Genomic DNA, 18,066 nt, shown 5'->3' on the forward strand with positions numbered 1-18,066 from the left:
CACTTCAACATTTTATTTTTAATATATCAGACTTGATGCGACCATGGTGTGTGACTGCATTTGGGGAAATGTTACAAACCTGGACTTTTAACAAGCTACTATGTATATTCTTTTAGCAAGGATGGTCAATGGGACTTACACCTGGGTAAGTGTGGAGTAGGATTGCAGCCTAGGATTTTCAAAAACTTTCCAGCTTGATGAGGTCACTTCCAGTCATGACATCACTTCTGGTGGGTCCTGACAGATTCTCATTCTAAAAAGTGGGTCCCAGTGCTAAATGTGTGAGAATCACTGTTCTAGAGCCATGTTTCTCAATGTTTGTCCTCAGCTGTACCACTTTAGACGGTCCACCTGTTTGAAGTACCACAGGAAGTAACTGGCAATGACATCATCACCAGTTACTTCTGGGTTGAGAGGCCAGATGCGATGCACCAACACCAGTAAGAGGCTCAGGGAGGACAGGAGGGCTTCTTTGAGAGCAGAAAAGCACGCATCGAAGCTCTGCGTACTGAGCCGAACCTTCTACCGCTTTTGACTGTGTCACATTCCTGGCGTTGCTGCTGGGCGGTAGGTGTCTAGGGGTCCCACATCTACCACCAGACACCACCTCAAGTACCACTGGTGGTACCCATACCACAGGTTGAGAAACACTGTTCTAGAGAACCAAGAATCTGGTTTAAAAGAAATAAGAAAAACTATCAAGCTGGAAATTTATTTTATTTTTTAAAAAGCACCATAATTTCTCATTTCACCACTCAGATGTGCACAGTTTTTGAATGTTCACTCCATTACCTGTCACTCAGCAATTGAAATGATGACATCAGCACTCAATCATTTAGGTTGTTCTCATATACATGAGGACATTTCAAATTATTCTCAATCAGAATGTTCAGGTCAACCAACTGATTGGAGATTGGTTTTAAACGGGGGGGGGGGGGGCGCATTTACAGCCCAGTCCTATCATGGATTGGGCTGACACGCTGAGGGATTTATGACAGCAGAACTCAAGTTCGTTGTCATAAAATGGCCTCTAGTGGCAGCCATTTTAGGTACACTACCCACCTGGTAGCAGTGGACAGTGGCATGGGCAGAACAAGGGGGGGAGAGGGTGGAATGGGGGAATGCAGGAAGTGGAATGGGGCGGGGAGGGAGGCAGACTGGGGGAGATATTGATGGCACTTGCATGCTCCAATATCATAAGAACATAAGAACAGCCCCACTGGATCAGGCCACAGGCCCATCTAGTCCAGCTTCCTGTATCTCACAGCGGCCCACCCAATGCCCCAGGGAGCACACCAGATAACAAGAGACCTGCAAGGCCTCCTGGGAATTGTAGTTAAAAACATAAGAACAGCCCCACTGGATCAGGCCACAGGCCCATCTAGTCCAGCTTCCTGTATCTCACAGCGGCCCACCAAATGCCCCAGGGAGCACACCAGATAACAAGAGACCTCATCCTGGTGCCATCCCTTGCATCTGGCATTCTGACATAGCCCATTTCTAAAATCAGGAGGTTGCGCATACACATCATGGCTTGTACCCCATAATGGATTTTTCCTCCAGAAACTTGTCCAATCCCCTTTTAAAGGCGTCTAGGCTAGACACCAGCACCACATCCTGTGGCAAGGAGTTCCACAGACCGACCACACGCTGAGTAGAGAAATATTTTCTTTTGTCTGTCCTAACCCGCCCAACACTCAATTTTAGTGGACGTCCCCTGGTTCTGGTATTATGTGAGAGTGTAAAGAGCATCTCCCTATCCACTCTGTCCATCCCCTGCATAATTTTGTATGTCTCAATCATGTCCCCCCTCAGGCGTCTCTTTTCTAGGCTGAAGAGGCCCAAACGCCGAAGCCTTTCCTAAATATCCCTAAACCTGTCTGTCTCCCTTACCGTCGCTATTGCATGCCACTTGTTCGCTTACCTACCATGGTGAGCAAATGTTCACTTACCCCAAGGAGACCTTTCCAGTTCCCCCTGCATATTCTGTGCATGCTCTGTTGGCACGGCTGCATCGGTGGGGAGGGATTTGGGTACTACTAGGGAGCATGTAGGGATAGAGCGGATAGAGAAAACTTCTTTTCCGTCTCCGAACACCAGAACCAGGAGATACCCACTAAAACTGAATGTTGGGAGAGTTAGGACAAAAGAAAATATTTCTTTACCCAGAGTGTGATTAGTCTGTGGAACTCCTTGCCACAAGAAGTGGTGACGGCATGCCTTTAAGAGGGGAACGGAAAAATTTCTGGAGGAAAAGTCCATCACGAGTTACAAGTCATGGTAGGTAGGTGCAAGCTCCTGATTTTAGAAGTAGGCTACCTCAGAATGCCAAATGCAGGGGAGGGCACCAGGATGCAGGCTGTGTCTTGTCTTGTGTGCTCCCTGAAGCACTTGGTGGGCTCCATGAGAGACATTGCACGAGCCATGAATGGCACAGACTCAGGCTCTTCAGAATAGAAACCTTTAGCTCCCCAAGTGACCCCCCTTTATTACCTACTTCCTCCTTCTAACTTTCCCAAGATGATAAGAAGTCACAAGGGTAGCCCTCTCTGCCCCTGGTGTTTGCCCTTGTGGTGCCAAGCACTTGACTCCCTTTGTTTGGGGAAAGGGAAATAATTGCACCATTGTGAGAGAAACAGGAGGAGAAGGAAACAAATTATCAGCTTTTATTGATGTTGAGATGGGCGAAACAAAATCATAATGGGTGTGTAATCAAAGAAGTGCTTTATAAGGTAGAGAGCAGGGTCAGAAATCTAATTCAATTGGAACGGCTGTTCACGGCGGTGCCAAAACAGCTTCTCGAGGAACTTTTGGTAAGACTTTCTGCTCCTGTCTAAAATACTTCTCACCTTGACAGATATGATTCTCCAGCACTCTTAAATATAAATATGGTTGGATTTGGGAGTTAAGGGGAGACCTATGTTTACATTTATCCTCCTTGAATATTGTTACAGGCACTTTGATCTAGAAAATTTGATTCTTCGCTATTGCTTCCCGTCAACATGAGGGCTCTGCTGGGGTTCTTCCTCCTCTCTGTGTTTCTAAGGACAGGTAAGGAGAGAATGGCAACTTCTCCCTCTGGGAAAATGTTCCGCTTTAAAGCTGGTATCAAGTCCTAGACTGAACTCCCCAGGTCTAGCAAGAATTGGCAGGAGTCCAGGACTGTAGAGAGTTCACTGTGAAGGGGCACGTTCAGCCTGGAGCTACAGTACCCAACGATTGATGTTGTCCCAGCAATGACAGAGAGCCATCTAAAGGCACATAGTAGTCTGGCTGTCAGGTGGATGTTTCTGGTTCCATCTCCTCTGAAAAATTATTTTTGTTTAAAGAGAACGTGCCCCTCTTTCTCAGGTGGTAGCCCCAACAGAGCCTCCAGCTGGCCCTGGAGATAGTACAGCAGATGAGAGGTGCCCCCTTGAAACATTGAAAAGCGACCCTCAGACTCAGAAGAAAGGGTCAGGCCACCCTTTGCCACCTTTGCCAGGTCTCCCTTCTCCTTGGGAGTCTTTGGCAAGGTGACTGTTTCTGAGACTCAGGAGATTGTCTCTGCATCCAAACTTCCTCATCCTTCATCTTTAAAAGTAGGGGGAATCCAACTTCAGGGCCATGACAAATGGTGTGCGAAGAAACACTTCCCAACCCCCTGACAAGCAATGTAAGCACTCTCACTTTTAGGCTGGAACTGATTTGACAACCTTTACCCCAAGGAACCCTGGGAATGGTGGCGTTTGAGGGGAGCCAACATATTCCAAGGACCCTCCTCAACTGATATTTCCCAGAATCCTTTGAAGGAAACCATAACAGCTGGACTGGTATAAAATCAATATAAGGGTATGGTGTAGCTATAGCCTGTGGCAGCACTTTGGCACACCGATAAAAGTTTGTGGTAACTGGATGGAGGAAGGAGCGAGTGCTCAGTGGGTTAGGATTGAACACACATGCACAAATAACTAGGGCTCTGTTTCTCTGTTCCTTCCCTCCTCCAGGAATCTGCCTGGAATGCGAAGTTTGTTCTGCTGTTGACAGCACCTGTACTGGTAGTATGAAGACTTGTGATGTCGGACAAGACACCTGTGCCGTCATCCTTTCTGAAAACTCTTTAGGTTGGTGACAAAGACCATAAGAGCAAATGGTCAGAGTAGAATGAAGACTCATTTAGCTCCCCTTCAACCTTTTTTACCTGTGTGTGTGCATCCCCACACTTATCAGAGTGTGGCATTTTCTAGAAATAACCAGTGGGTGGACACAGTCTTCCTTCTATTTCAAAAGTTGAAGCACTCTTACTTCTGAGAGGTATGTAGGCCCCCAGCTGGTGCTTGTCCATCCCAAAGTCCATCCAGGCAGACCGGATTTCCAGACATTTGCATGAATTTTGCACCAAAACAAGTTTCAAAAAGTTTAGCAAAGTTTTCCAGAGTGGTTTTGCACACATTTTCCACCCATTTTGCACAGAGGGTTAAACTGAGGGTGTAACAAAGACTGAGTTTCAATAACCACCCACCCTAATTTTGCTAGCTCTTTTGCAGGTGGTGCAATGGGTGGTGTATTTTGACAGGGCAATGGGGTGGGGGCTTCCCAATGGCAATGCTGCATCTCTAGGGAGCTGGTGATTCCCATTTTTATCTCCTATTAGTTTCCTGGGGTGACACTAAAAAACTGGTCGTAGCAGCAAAACTAGCCTTAGGAGCTGCAGGGCCCGATAGGAAACCTTTTTTGCGAGACCCCAGGTTCACAGCCAAGGTCTGTAGAATCTTATAGATATAAATGAAATTTATTATAGACTTCATATATTGATGGTAGAACAGAAAGCACTTAATATGCAAATTGTGCACTTAATAGTTGCATGTGGGTTAATTGATCAAATGGATCTAAGCACATTAGGCTATAAAATGGCATACAAGACCAGATTACCCTAGCGTGAGACCCCCTGGGGCACGGGGTTCAGTTGGGACCAATTGGTCCAATTCGGTTAAAGCCAGCCTTGGCTGGGGAGTGATTTCTATCAATGTTCGTCAATGTTCATTCTCCCTCGCTAACTTTGAACTGAAATTTCTCCCAGAACTTTCAACTCAGCTCCACTAAGCAAACGTCTTTCTTGGTCTTCTCCCTCCTTTGCAGCTGGAACGCCGATTCGGACAGTGATAAAGACCTGCGAGTCCTCCAGTGCCTGCAGCTCACTCCCAAACTATATGAATTTTGGACAGGGGAAATATGTCCGAACCAGTATCTCCTGTTGTGTTGGGGACGCCTGTAAAACTGCCTTTCCTCAGTGTAGGTATTCTTGACCTGGGATTGCCAGAATACTCCCAAGAAAGGACTTCTGTCATCCAAAAGTGGCAGACTAAAGTTATTGAGCATGCTGACCAGTGTCCTCTGTTTTGTTTCAGTTCCACCAGCAATGACTGAACCCAACGGGAAGCAATGCCAAGGCTGCTACTCTCTGTCTCCCTTTGGGTGCGAAGCAGAGACCGTGGATTGTGTTGGAGCTGAGAACTTCTGCCTGAATATGGTGGAGAAAGTAATATATGGTAATTCTAAGTTCCAGATCTGCAAGGGGGAAACACAGTTGGAATCGCATCTGGGGCTGAAGTTAATTACAGCAATATCTTGCATGGTCTGGTCTGGTTAGGGACCAGAATCAAAAATGGATGAATGTCAGAGCAGAGCCTTATGGGTAGCTGAATCCTAAACTGTGCTGGTGCAGAAGTGCCCATGGCCTATGCTGCACCCAGTGCAGCTCAAAAGGCAACTGGAAATCTCCATGCTGCATGCATAGGTTGTGTGTGCTTGCCTACCTCACATGTGGTGGCACTTTTCGAAGGACTCCTGTGGGGAGGCTCTGCCTCACCTGCCTCCCCACCCACCGCATGTTCCTGGACTGTATATATACTATGAGCATTTTTGTAATGGTTGGCAACCTTCAGTCTCAAAAGACTAAGGTAGAAGCCTACAGCACCCGGTATTCCTAAGTGGTCTCCCATCCAAGTATTAACCAGGCCTGACCCTGCTTAGCTTCCAAGATCAGACAAGCATGTTTCTATCACTGACTAGTTGCTGGTCAGAGATAGAGATGTCCCCCGGATGGCAATTGCTTTTAAGAATAAAGCAAAGAAAGAGATCTTCAAAGTAAGGGGATGCCTGCCTCTTCATTGTGTGAGTTTTCCCTCAGATCAGAACCTGGGGAAGGTAGTTCCCCCCCCCCATCAGAAATAAAAGAAAAATTACTTAGGCTGCAATCCTAACCACACTTTCCTGAGCGTAAGCCCCTCTGAACAAAATAGAACTTACTACTGAGTAGACCTGGTTAGGCTTGTGCCCTTAAGAACATTGACGGATGCTGTGGACGTTTGGGCGAAATGGGACAAAACAAGAAAGCACTTGGACCAAATTTGAAATGTGGTTAGAATTGAAAACGGTTGAAAGATCAAAGCGATGAAAGCCAAGTGGATGAAAGTCAAGGTATTGCTGTACTCAACAAAAAAATTGTTATTTCATATATAGCTCCCTAAAGCTTACTCTGTTTACACCTTGGTTCATTTGTGAGCCTCCCTCCTTTACACAAGTGCACAGTTCATTATGTAGATCTGTCCCTGTGCTTTTCTGGTCTCCACCACTCCATTTGCATGTACAAATTATTCCCCAATTGACTGGGATGATGAATAGCTACAAGTGCCGTCTCTCTTCTTTCTCTTGCTTCTGGGCTCCCATCGAAGGACATATAGAAGACCTAAGAAATTTCTCTTTTTCTTATTGAAACTCATTAGGCTTGCTTGAAAAACTCTCAAATGCTTTGACTCTGCAGGAACCAGGAAGTTCCCCTTGAATGTCGTTTTGGGGTGAAATTTCAGTGTTGACCCTGCCCATCTTAATTCTCTTCTCCAGGGAAATTTGTCTTACACACCACCATGAAGGGCTGTGTGACTGAAGCTGTGTGCGCTGCAAAGAAGGGCAAAGTAACCCATGCAGGCGTTCATGCTGATATTGAGAAAGCTGAGTGCCAACCAGCATCACTTGGTGCTTGAAGGACTCCTTGATCATCAGATGCCTTCAGGACTGCTGCTCCTGGTCAAGATTCCTTGGTAATCCCCCCTCCTCCCAATGACGTTGCGGTGAGATATGCCTCTCTGTGACCACTTTGTAGACATGATTTTTTCCCCCTTTGTACTGTCAAGGAGTGGCCAATAAATCCCCATTTTTAAAAGCAATGCAACGCAATCTCCTCTGAGTGACCTGAATTGATTTCATGCAGGGATGTGCGGTTCTGTTGAGCTTTGCTCTCTAGGAAGACAGGGTGTCTTAGTGGTTAGAGTGTCAGATGCAGGCGGAGAGACTCCAGTTCATAGCCTTGACTAGGATGCGCAACAGCCTAAATTCCTCAGAGGGAAGGTGGGATAAAGCGGGAATAACGGCTACAAAAAAGACATTTGATGGTGTACTCTACTGGAGGCCCACTGTAGTATGGACTAAGGCTTTGATCAACATTATTGAGAAGCCAGGATTCTTGTGTCTGGCCAATGACATTGCTACGGGGGGGTAGGGGGGTTGCATTGAGTGACGCGCACAGGTAACGCGCACTACTGGGCAAAATTTTTAAAATCTTGATATTTTTTAATAATACCATCACGTTATATATATTTGACATGTGCTTCCATGTAGAATGCAGTGAAACAAACCATGTTGAAACATCTCTGTTCTTTCAAAAGCTATAGCCAAAAAAACCAGCACAGGTGGGGCGATGGTGCATCAACACACCCACTGCCCAGGGCTTTCTTCTGCCCACTACATGGGAGGAGGTCCAACGTGGGAGTGATGTGCTGACCCCCCGCACTGGGTGTTGCAAACCCTAGTGATGCCACTGTGTCTGGGTTCAACTCAAGGTGTTACTGGAGATCTTTAAAGACCCATATGACTTGGGCATCTCAAGGATGACCTACTAACAAATCTCCCTTCCCAAAAATGACAATTTTTGTGAGCCACTCGTTGAAAATCCAGAACACCACCCACTTCTGCCATTATTTTCAGGGGCACTGGTAACGGGGAGGTAATCTGGATCAGACCTTGAATCACCATGCATTAGGACTGGGCTTTGTCACTGTGCATTCTCTACCTATTGATTTGAAAGCAAGTCTCCTTACATTCAATGGGATGTACTTCCTTGTCAGACTACAATCCTAGGCAAGTCTTTACTAGAGAGTCAATCCCATTGGAATCACTGGGGTTTGGTTCTGGATGATCATGTTTAAGATTATCTCTGACAGGCTGATATCCAAGAAAATGAATTCCAAGGTCTCTTCTGCTAGTGGAAGGCCACATCCTCTCAGTGATGGGCTGTTTCCAACCTGTCAAAAATGTGTGCTTGAGAAAAGTGACTCCATAAGTTACCCTACTTGTACCTTGTCATGAATATGACTTTATACATGTTTTTCTCCAGATTTTTTTTAATGGCCTACCAGAGTTTACATGCCACAACCTGTGTCTTAGATGCATCCACCTCCTCTCCTCTGCACCTGGGTCTTTGGGTGCAAGCCATTGACATGTGCCTGGCATTTAAACTCTAATTAGATATTTTTTGGAGAGGCGAAAGTGTGTGCAAGACACCCTTTTTCTTTGTGGAATTGTACGCTATCATTCACTGTTAGAATGTCTTTCATTGCCTGATGGCGTCTAGCCTGGACACCTTTAAAAGGGGATTGGACAAGTTTCTGGAGGAAAAATCCATTATGGGGTACAAGCCATGATGTGTATGCGCAACCTCCTGATTTTAGAAATGGGCTATGTCAGACTGCCAGATGCAAGGGAGGGCACCAGGATGAGGTTATCTGGTGTGCTCCCTGGGGCATTTGGTGGGCCGCTGTGAGATACAGGAAGCTGGACTAGATGGGCCTATGGCCTGATCCAGTGGGGCTGTTCTTATGTTCTTAAACTACAATTCCCAGGAGGCCTTGCAGGTCTTCTTGTTGTCTGGTGTGCTCCCTGGGGCATTTGGTGGGCTGCTGTGAGATACAGGAAGCTGGACTAGATGGGCCTATGGCCTGATCCAGTGGGGCTGTTCTTATGTTCATTCCAAGAAACAGGTTCAACTGGTACTAAACAAGAACAGATTCCCAGTTAGTTTTTAACCCTGCACCAATTCCTTCTCTGCTCCCCCTACCAACTTCCTTCATACCTCTCCAAGTTCCCACATGGATTCAAGAGGGGGCTGTTTTCTAAATAGCTTGTTTGGTATCATCTTGTAACCTCTCCACTGGGACCGATTTTTCTGGGTGCCCAGAGTTAAATCTCTAGAGCAGCATTTTTCAAATGTGACTCATGACCCCACTGAAGGGGTCGTGAGCCCATGTGCACTGGGCCTGAAGTAATGCTCCTGGTAGTTCCTGAATGCTTATCAGGAAGCCCCAGACACCTCTTCTGGGTTGTAGCAGAACTGGCAGGCCTGTAACCCACTCTATTGGCCTCCATGGGTCTCAGAATGGCCAACAAAAGCAACTGGAAGCTACTTCCAATCAAACCAGAAGTTGCATCTGGCAAATGGAGGTCATTTTGAAGCTCATGGAGCCCATTAGAGTGGGTTCCGGGCCCAGCACAACCCAGAATAGCCCTCCGCAGCCTCCTGAAAAGCATTCTTGCACTACCAGAAGCATCACGTTGTGACCTACCGTGGAGGACAAGATGCATCACCGCTCCAAAAAGTTTGGGTACCACTGCTCTCAAGCAGTAGATAGAGAACATGCCATACAATATTTGTTATTGCTTAAGTGAATGTTATTTATTTTTGGCATAATTTCATAATTTTGCTGTGTCCATTTGCTGTGATTGTCCCAGGCGGGTCAAGCTACACACTGGATTCCAGGATACACAAAAGTTACACTTGGTGCATGCCGGGTATAACACAATAGAGCCCTCCCCCCTCTACCAAATTCATGTAACAGCACAAAGGAACACCTTTTATTTGCACAGATTTCCATTAATTTTTTATTTGCTTTACACAAAGAAGACCTCAGAGCCCCTAAAGAGACAAGAAATGGCCTTTTTTTTAAGGATAAAGAGACATTGCGCACAGCCTTAAGTTCATGCAGTACAATATGGATGCGTTAAAAGTCGCTGGTTAGGAGCCCAGCAATATTGGAGAAGAAGATAATGATGTCATCATTCCAGCAGTACAAGTGTCACATTGGAGATGGCTGCATGGGGGTGGCTTCCTTGCACATAGCCTTCGTGAGCTTGGCGTGAATCCCGTTTACCTTCATATCACTCAGTGATAAGTCTGCGCAAAGCCCCTTGGTAACGCAGCCTTTCTGTGCCATCTTTAAGGCGATTGGCCCTGGATGTGGAAGTCAAGAGAGAACATCAAAGAACGCCATAGATTCCATGACTGATGCTCTCTGCCCAAGCCTTGATAGGCTCCAGGACATTCCTCAACATTCTCTACTGGACCAGGCACTTTTTAGGTGATCATTTAAGCAGTCGCGGACCTCCCATTCATTTCATGGGGTAAATGCCCCGGGCACGGAGACTTGTGCACCTATAGAAGACTTGCGTACCAGTAGAAGCCTCACTGAGGCTCCTGATGGGGTCAGAAACTGTGCTTCCAGTGTTCCAGAAGCACAGTTTAAAGCATTGGGGAAGCTTCCCCAACCCAGCCTGGGGTTGCATGAGGCTCTATAAGCTTCAGATAAGTGGGGGGGGAGGCGGATTTGCAAGCAGGGGGGTGGCGACATCCCGGGGGGGCACAATGGTGGACCTTTGCCCTGGGACATGGGGCTGGGGAGGTCCGCCATTGCATTTAACCCCTGCTAACTGAGCAAAGAGGCACTTTTCAAAGTGGCGTCCTCTTACATTTAGCAAGAAGAGCACCTGCCCCTCTTCACCCCAGCTTGGTGTCTTTCCCAGTGGCTGTTGCTGGTGTCTTTTTAGACTCCGAGCCCTTTAGGGACAGGAAACCATTTATTGGTTCATTTTGCTTTGTGAACCACATTTTGTTGATGAGCAATATGGGGAGGGGGGGGCTTTTAGCTCAGGGACTCATTTTTTTGAATGACAATTTGTTGGGGGACCCACAGGAAGTGATGTCATTAAGCTGGAAGTGATGTCATAGCCAGAAATGACTTCAAGCAGGAAAATTTTTAACACCCCCCAGGTTTAAATTAATATTAAATTAATTAAGTAAATTTAAAGTTTACAATAAGTATAAGTTGTATAAAATAAAGAAGAATCCTCCTAACCCTCCCAAGCAGTTGCTGTTAAAAAAAAAAAAAATCACAAATACCTCAATCCATTGCAGGTATTTGGCTGCAAAGGCTGCAATCCTATCCACACTTACCTGGGAGTAAGTCCCACTGACTATCATTGTTAAAAGCATATATATATAAGCCTGTTAAAAGTACAGATCTGTAACATTTCCCCAAATGCATTCACATACCATGGAAGCATGAAGTCTACTAAAATACCCACTGAAATGAATGGGGAACCGCCTGAAATTGACTTGCAACACACCTAGTGGGTCCTGGCCCACAGTTTGAGAAATGCTGCTCTACACCATATAGGGCAGTGGGTTTTTTGCCACGATTCTGCATCTCCCCTGGCTGGTTTCCATAGATCCCCAGGGAGCCATGGCTCACAGCTTGGGAACCACTGCCTTAGGGCATTGTAGCACACTCACAGGGGTGCAACAGGATGACCTTGGTGGTCCTTTCTATCTGTTCTCCTGGGTGACACCATCTTGAATCTCACAAGATTTCAAGAGTTTCAATATGGTGGTGCCCATACAGCTGGGAAGCTGCAAAGGTATTGTAACCCAGGTAAGTATTGTAACCCAGGTAACCCCTGGGGGCTGGAGGCTAAGAATAGGCCCTCAGTTTGGCTGTACTTGTCGTAAGAGGTGACTAAACAGCCACCGGGTAGATGGGACTCATTAGCCTGGGAAGACAGCTCATCTGAGAGAAGGAAAACTCTGGTCCCAAACCTCCACTGCCTTGTGGCTACATCCAGTTATGGAAAAGGCTTCAGGAGTCAACCTCGAGGCAAAATCCAGAGCCGGAGTCCCTGAAGCAGTTCATGGCTGAACACAGTCACGTTCTGGCAACTCCTGCGACGTCGCTGGAACCAACAGTATTGGCTTCTGCCTTTCCATTGGACCACTTCAGCGACGTGGAGAGGGGGGATTTGCTGCATGGGTAACAGCCTATCCTCCATACCTACTTTACCCAGGCTTTGTGCACTGGAGAGGACACTCTGTTCCAGAACCACCATTCAGAGTGCGATAGCATAGTCTGCTGAGACTGAAGGATGCCAACTGAAGTTTGGAAACTACTACACTACAGTCAAAGTGACCTATAGTCATTCAGCTTCTGCCCTATGCTGCATTTAGCCTAATGATCAATCCGGTCATGGTAGGATGAGTATGTGAAGTGAATCTGCTGCACGAGAAGGAGACTTGTTGGGGATGGCAGAAACTGGTGATGGGGAGAGGACTACGGGGGATGGAGTATGGATTCTGGCAAATGCTTTTTTGGTTGACTTGAGCACATTCCATAATGCAAACTGATGGGAGGGAAAGCTCAACATTCACATAGTCGCGGTATTACCGTAAGTGATGCTTGATTCTAAATCGATGCAGTGATCCTCTGCTCCAAGACACTCCACCATCTCATCTTCCCTGCAAGTGCTGGAAAGCAAACTGAAGCAGGAGGGGCATTGTTTCCCGTTACGCTGCGTGATGTTCAGTGGCCTTGAGACTAGAAAGAAAGAAAGAAAGAAAGAAAGAAAGAAAGAAAGAAAGAAAGAAAGAAAGAAAGAAAGAAAGAAAGAAAGAAAGAAAGAAAGAAAGAAAGAAAGAAAGAAAGAAAGAAAGAAAGAAAGCTCTAAATGGGCCAAGAAACATAGCATAGCATAGCATAGAAGATCTAGGGGTGTCCCGAAATCCCCCTGAGATATTGTCTTCCATTTGACTTCCCTCTTGAACTTCCTCAGATGTTTCATCTTGGGTGGAACCCTGAAACCCCTTTGGAATGCCAAATCTTCAAAACTTTGGGGTCAACCCTAGTTTAAGAAAGGAGTGACCATCTTGGATACCTTCAACAGAAGATAAACAAGTCATAGAAGGCAGAGCTCCCGAGCTGACAGCCTATATGGCCCCTTGAAGTTCAGAAGCAACTTCAGAAGCAAGAAAGAAAGACCAACAGTTTGGTCTGTGGGGGCCAGGGCAGACACCCTTTTGAAGGATCTGGGGGAAAAAGGGGAGGAGTTGGGTGGAGCCAAGAGGCCCCATAAAGTAGGGGTGGCCCGTCTTGATGAGCAGGCTGAGGAGGGGTGAGGCAGGCAGCACAGGTGAGGGCCGCCTGCCGGAGAACCACACCAATGGTCTCGGTATCGGGGAGGGGGAACAGGGTTCTATAACAACCCCCCTCCACTCCAGTAGTGTCTGAGGTCAGCCCTGACGCCCTGTCCGGCCATAAAACCCAAAGGAAGTGGCTGAGCCCTACTGAACAGACCCTCTCTGGGGAAACCAGGGGCGGCTCTTTGACACCAGGCCCTGGCCAGTGGCCCCAGAGCCTGAAAAAAAATGATACACTGGTGATGTATTAGCGGCAATGCCGAGATCAGGAATAGAAGGGAGGCATGGAAAGGTGGTGGTACTTACGTTCAGGGATTGCTGTGCGGCAGGAGTCCCCCTGGCAGCAAGCAATTCCAGCCCTTTGTGATATTTCTCCATATTCTACGTATTGTGTTTCATCTGTGCAGCTTCTTGAATATGCACATGACTTAACAATAGACTTGCTGGTGTAACCATCTGCAGAGGGAGAAATGAAACATGCATTTATTGTGGAGTCCGCTATCCCGGCCCCCTCTTAGCAGCAGAGAATCCCAAACCTAGTACTCTTAAAAATAAATAAATAAATAAATAAATAAATAAATAACACTCTCCATTTGGCTACATTTTATTTCAAAGATGCCTTCAGCAACACGCCATTATCATAGGCAAGACAGACCCACACCTTGCTGGCATTAGTGCCTCTACTCACTCAGCAGAGGAAGCCAGCAGGACTTTTTGGATCTGCTTAGAATGACCCAGCGAGGAAGCCGGCATGGACTTGTGGGGGGGGGGGGTGGCAGCTCCTGGCCATTGCATGATCCGTTATGGGATGCAAGGTGGCGCTAAGCTGGCAGGACTTCTTCTGTTTGAATTTTGCAAGGGCTCCGTGCAATGCAGCAAGTCAGGCGGGATTTTTTGCACACCTGACCACAGGAATCAGCAGAGGAAACTGGCTGCCCTGTACCCCCTGGGGATGCAAAAAGTGGCGCAGAGCAGCACAATGCAGATTGCAGAAGGAGCACTCATGGAGTGTGAACACATGGCGGTGGTATAGTTAATGATCGGTGCCGAGCTCAGAATGATGCCCTGTAAGTGACGTCACGTCGGGCTTTTTAAAAAGTGAAAATGGGGGAATATTTTCATCCTCCCCCCAGCAGCTAGCTGTTCACTTGCTCTGCTGTCTTCCCACAGGCTCCCCCCCCCCCCATATTAACATCTTATTGGCTCTTGGAAAAATCTCATTTGTCAGTTTTGAGTTACCAAAATCCAGTTTTTTGTTATATAATGCAGTTGTATTTTTTAATTTTCTGGTTATTTGGCTATAACTTTTGATAGAATAGAGATATTTTGATGTGGTTTGTTTCCTGCATTAAATTCCGCATCAAATGGTATATAACATGGTGATATCGTTCAAAAATATCAAGGTTTTCACAATTTTGGCCACTAGTGTCCAGCTCAGGTTGTTGCCCCCCCTAAAGCTTGTTGCCCAGTGCAATTGCGACGCCCTGGCACCCCCTTAGCTACGCCACTAGAATGCAATGTGAAAACAAGTGTTTTTGAAGTGTGAAAACACTTGGGATCCCATCCCCAAGAGATCTCATTATATTTATGCAAATATTCCAGAATCAAGAAAGCTCTGAAGTCTGGACCACTTTCCATCCCAAGTAGTCTGGATGAGGGATACTCAACCTGTACATTGTGATCTGCTACCTGAGAAGGGCCTTCTCACTATGCCTCAAAGTAGGGCCGGCCCTCCTATTCATCAGGTCGGTCGTACCTGGAGTCCTGCTCACCTACCTAATGAGTTGTCAGACAAGATGACAGCACAAGTGTCTTTGCCGTCTTTGCAGGTTTCCATTTCTCCAACACAACTGGGGCCGACACCGACGCAAACTTCACACTCCAATGAAGTGCCTGGGGATGGCAAGGGAAAACAACACACAGCTTGTGGGGTGGCAAGGTGCCTCTCCCAACGTTCGTATTGGCAACACTGACTAACATTGCAATTCAGGGTGGCCATATGCAATGGAAGACAGGGCTCCCATTCTTCTGTGGGGCCTCGATATCCAGATGGTCATCTAGCTCAACCACTTGCAGGCACCTGCTACCCTTGACACTGGGTTATCAAGACTCTGCCTGAAAACAGATTATCCTTGCTCTGGACCACAGACTACAACGGTTGGAGACACCAACATTGTGTGTGGCCTGCAGGTATTATGCAAAGCCTATCCTTGTGCCTTCAAACTCTGCCTAATTCCAAACAACTCTGCCCTCTCTTATTTCCTGCCCCCATCCTCAGAACCATCTCCCCTTCTTCTGGTATATCTCTTGCATCCACGTCTACATTGTCAGGGCAACCCTTAGGTGCAGGAACTTGGACTTTTTCATAGCCCTTCTCTAGCTTAGAGGATCTATATTGACATCAGATTACACCAAAATGAAAGAAAACACCCCCCTCCCGGCCAGGGCTTATGTGCCCCTCTTTTTACCTGTATTTACAAGCACAAAGCAGATGAAGAGTCCCAGTAGGGTGTGCATGGTGATGAGAAATCTGGAACAAAACCTGTAATGTGGCATAGCAGGAGTTTAATAAATAAATAAATACATTATATATATATATAATTAAGTATTTTAAAAATCTGAAAAATAAAGACATGACCTAATATATCATAGATACTCCAAAAAAAATTGTGCTTAGTACCATGTAACAAGAAATTGTGCACTGTCGTGTCTTTATTTTTCAAATTTTTAAAACACCCTTCCTCTAAGGAGCCTAACACGGCAGTGTATGTAGAACCCAATCCTATGCCTGTCTACTCAAAAGTAAGTTCCATTATAGCCAATGGAGCTTACTCCCAGAAAAGAGTGGATAGGATTGTAGCTTTAGTTTCTCCCCTCCTTTTGTCCGCACAACAACCCTGTGAGGTAGTTTGAGGCTGAGCGATAGTGACTGACCCCAGGTCACCCAGGAAGCTTCGTGGCTAAGCAGGGATTTGAACCTGGATCTTCTAGGTCTAAGTCCAAGTCCCGAAACACTTCACCATCCTGTTAGCATTTCAGTTTTGCGAATGCGTCCCCTCATCCACCCACACCACATTAATTTCCCTCAGGGTGGGTCCTGTTTATCCCAGAGACTACTGTGCCTTAGTGAACATTGGCTTGGGAGATCTGAGTTCAATATTCCACTCGGGCATGAAATCTAAGTTACCTTACACCAGGAACTAACTTCCTCCCTACCTACATCATACAGATGTAGAAAGAAAGAAAGAAAGAAAGAAAGAAAGAAAGAAAGAAAGAAAGAAAGCTCTAAATGGGCCAAGAAACATAGCATAGCATAGCATAGCATAGCATAGCATAGAAGATCTAGGGGTATCCCGAAATCCCCCTGAGATATTGTCTTCCATTTGACTTCCCTCTTGAACTTCCTCAGATGTTTCATTTTGGGTGGAACCCTGAAACCCTTTTGGAATGCCAAATCTTCAAAACTTTGGGGTCAACCCTAGTTTAAGAAAGGAGTGACCATCTTGGATACCTTCAACAGAAGATAAACAAGTCATAGAAGGCAGAGCTCCCGAGCTGACAGCCTATATGGCCCCTTGAAGTTCAGAAGCAACACACTACTGAATATCTGTCGCAGGGTTGGGGGTGACGGGTGGTAAAAGACTTACCGAGACCTCTCAAGTTCTCTTGGGCAGGTCTTTGTAGGAAGAGGCAACTTGAGCAGATGAAGACTTTTCATGTGTAATTGGCACTTTTCTGACTCGATCACTCTCTCGTGCCCCTTTATAAAGAAGAAATCTGAGCCAATTTTTTTAGGTTCCTGTTTTTGTCCCCCCTGTTATACAACAATTGTGAATTATTTTCCTTTAGATTCTGTACCAGTTTGATTTCGCTTCCCTTTTTTGTGCTTTATTTTTTCTCAGATGTGAAATGATTCAAGAACTTGGTTGGCATCCTAAACCTATCCATGCCTGCCCAGAAGCAGGTGCCATTGATTTCTGTTCATCTTAGTTACCAATCAGTGGCATCGCTAGGGGGGCGAGGAGGGTGAGGGCTTCACTGGGTGATGTGCATGGGGCGGGGGTTTTACCATTCTCACCAAAAATTTTTAAATCTTGGTATTGTAGAATAAAACCATCATATTATAAATCAATTGATGTCTAATTTCATGCAGAATGCAATTAAACCAACCACGTTGAAACATCTCTATTCTATCAAAAGTTATAGCAAAAAAAAAAAAAAAAAACAACAGTGGGGAAAGGGAGATGGTTCATCACCATGCCCACTGCCTGGGGCGTTGCCCTGCCCCTGCATGGGAGGAGGTCATAGGGGTGATGCACTGGCCTCCCGCACCTGGTGACATAAACCCTAGTGATGCCACTGTTACCAGTGAACCTGAAATCGTAGCCTATACCCTTTCCTAAGAGTTGTTGTTGGCATCCTTCAGTCTCGAAAGACTCTGGTATCGCGCTCTGAATGGTGGTTCTGGAACAGCGTCTAGTGTGGCTGAAAAGGCCAATTGGGGAGTGACAATCCCTTCCACACTGGGAGCAAGTGCAGTCTGTCCCTGGTCTGTCTCCTTGGCTATGGGCCTTCCTTCTTTGCCTCTTTGCCTCAGACTGTTGGCCAAGTGTCTCTTCAAACTGGGAAAGGCCATGCTGCACAGCCTGCCTCCAAGCGGGCCGCTCAGAGGCCAGGGTTTCCCGCCTGTTGAGGTCCATCCCTAAGGCCTTCAGATCCCTCTTGCAGATGTC

The 18,066-nt window shown here is 46.4% G+C and overlaps 2 protein-coding genes across 2 annotated transcripts; one reads left to right on the forward strand and one right to left on the reverse strand.

Annotated features, from left to right (window-relative positions):
- Positions 1-3,002: 3,002 nt before the first annotated feature.
- LOC136661051 (phospholipase A2 inhibitor NAI-like) lies at positions 3,003-7,022 on the forward strand. Its single transcript, XM_066638072.1, has 5 exons — positions 3,003-3,051; positions 3,987-4,103; positions 5,119-5,271; positions 5,388-5,528; positions 6,883-7,022. The coding sequence occupies exons 1-5, from the start codon at positions 3,003-3,005 to the stop codon at positions 7,020-7,022; spliced, it is 600 nt and encodes a 199-aa protein (XP_066494169.1).
- Positions 7,023-9,943: 2,921 nt separating this feature from the next.
- Positions 9,944-17,056, reverse strand: LOC136661669 (phospholipase A2 inhibitor and Ly6/PLAUR domain-containing protein-like). Its single transcript, XM_066639037.1, has 6 exons — positions 16,981-17,056; positions 15,802-15,875; positions 15,110-15,226; positions 13,640-13,789; positions 12,585-12,734; positions 9,944-10,321 (listed from the first exon to the last, which is right to left on the reverse strand). The coding sequence occupies exons 1-6, from the start codon at positions 17,049-17,051 to the stop codon at positions 10,167-10,169; spliced, it is 717 nt and encodes a 238-aa protein (XP_066495134.1). The 5' UTR covers positions 17,052-17,056; the 3' UTR covers positions 9,944-10,166.
- Positions 17,057-18,066: the final 1,010 nt, after the last annotated feature.

The sequence above is a fragment of the Tiliqua scincoides genome, chromosome 10 (genome assembly GCF_035046505.1).
Source record: "Tiliqua scincoides isolate rTilSci1 chromosome 10, rTilSci1.hap2, whole genome shotgun sequence".
Taxonomy (NCBI): Eukaryota; Metazoa; Chordata; class Lepidosauria; order Squamata; family Scincidae; genus Tiliqua; species Tiliqua scincoides.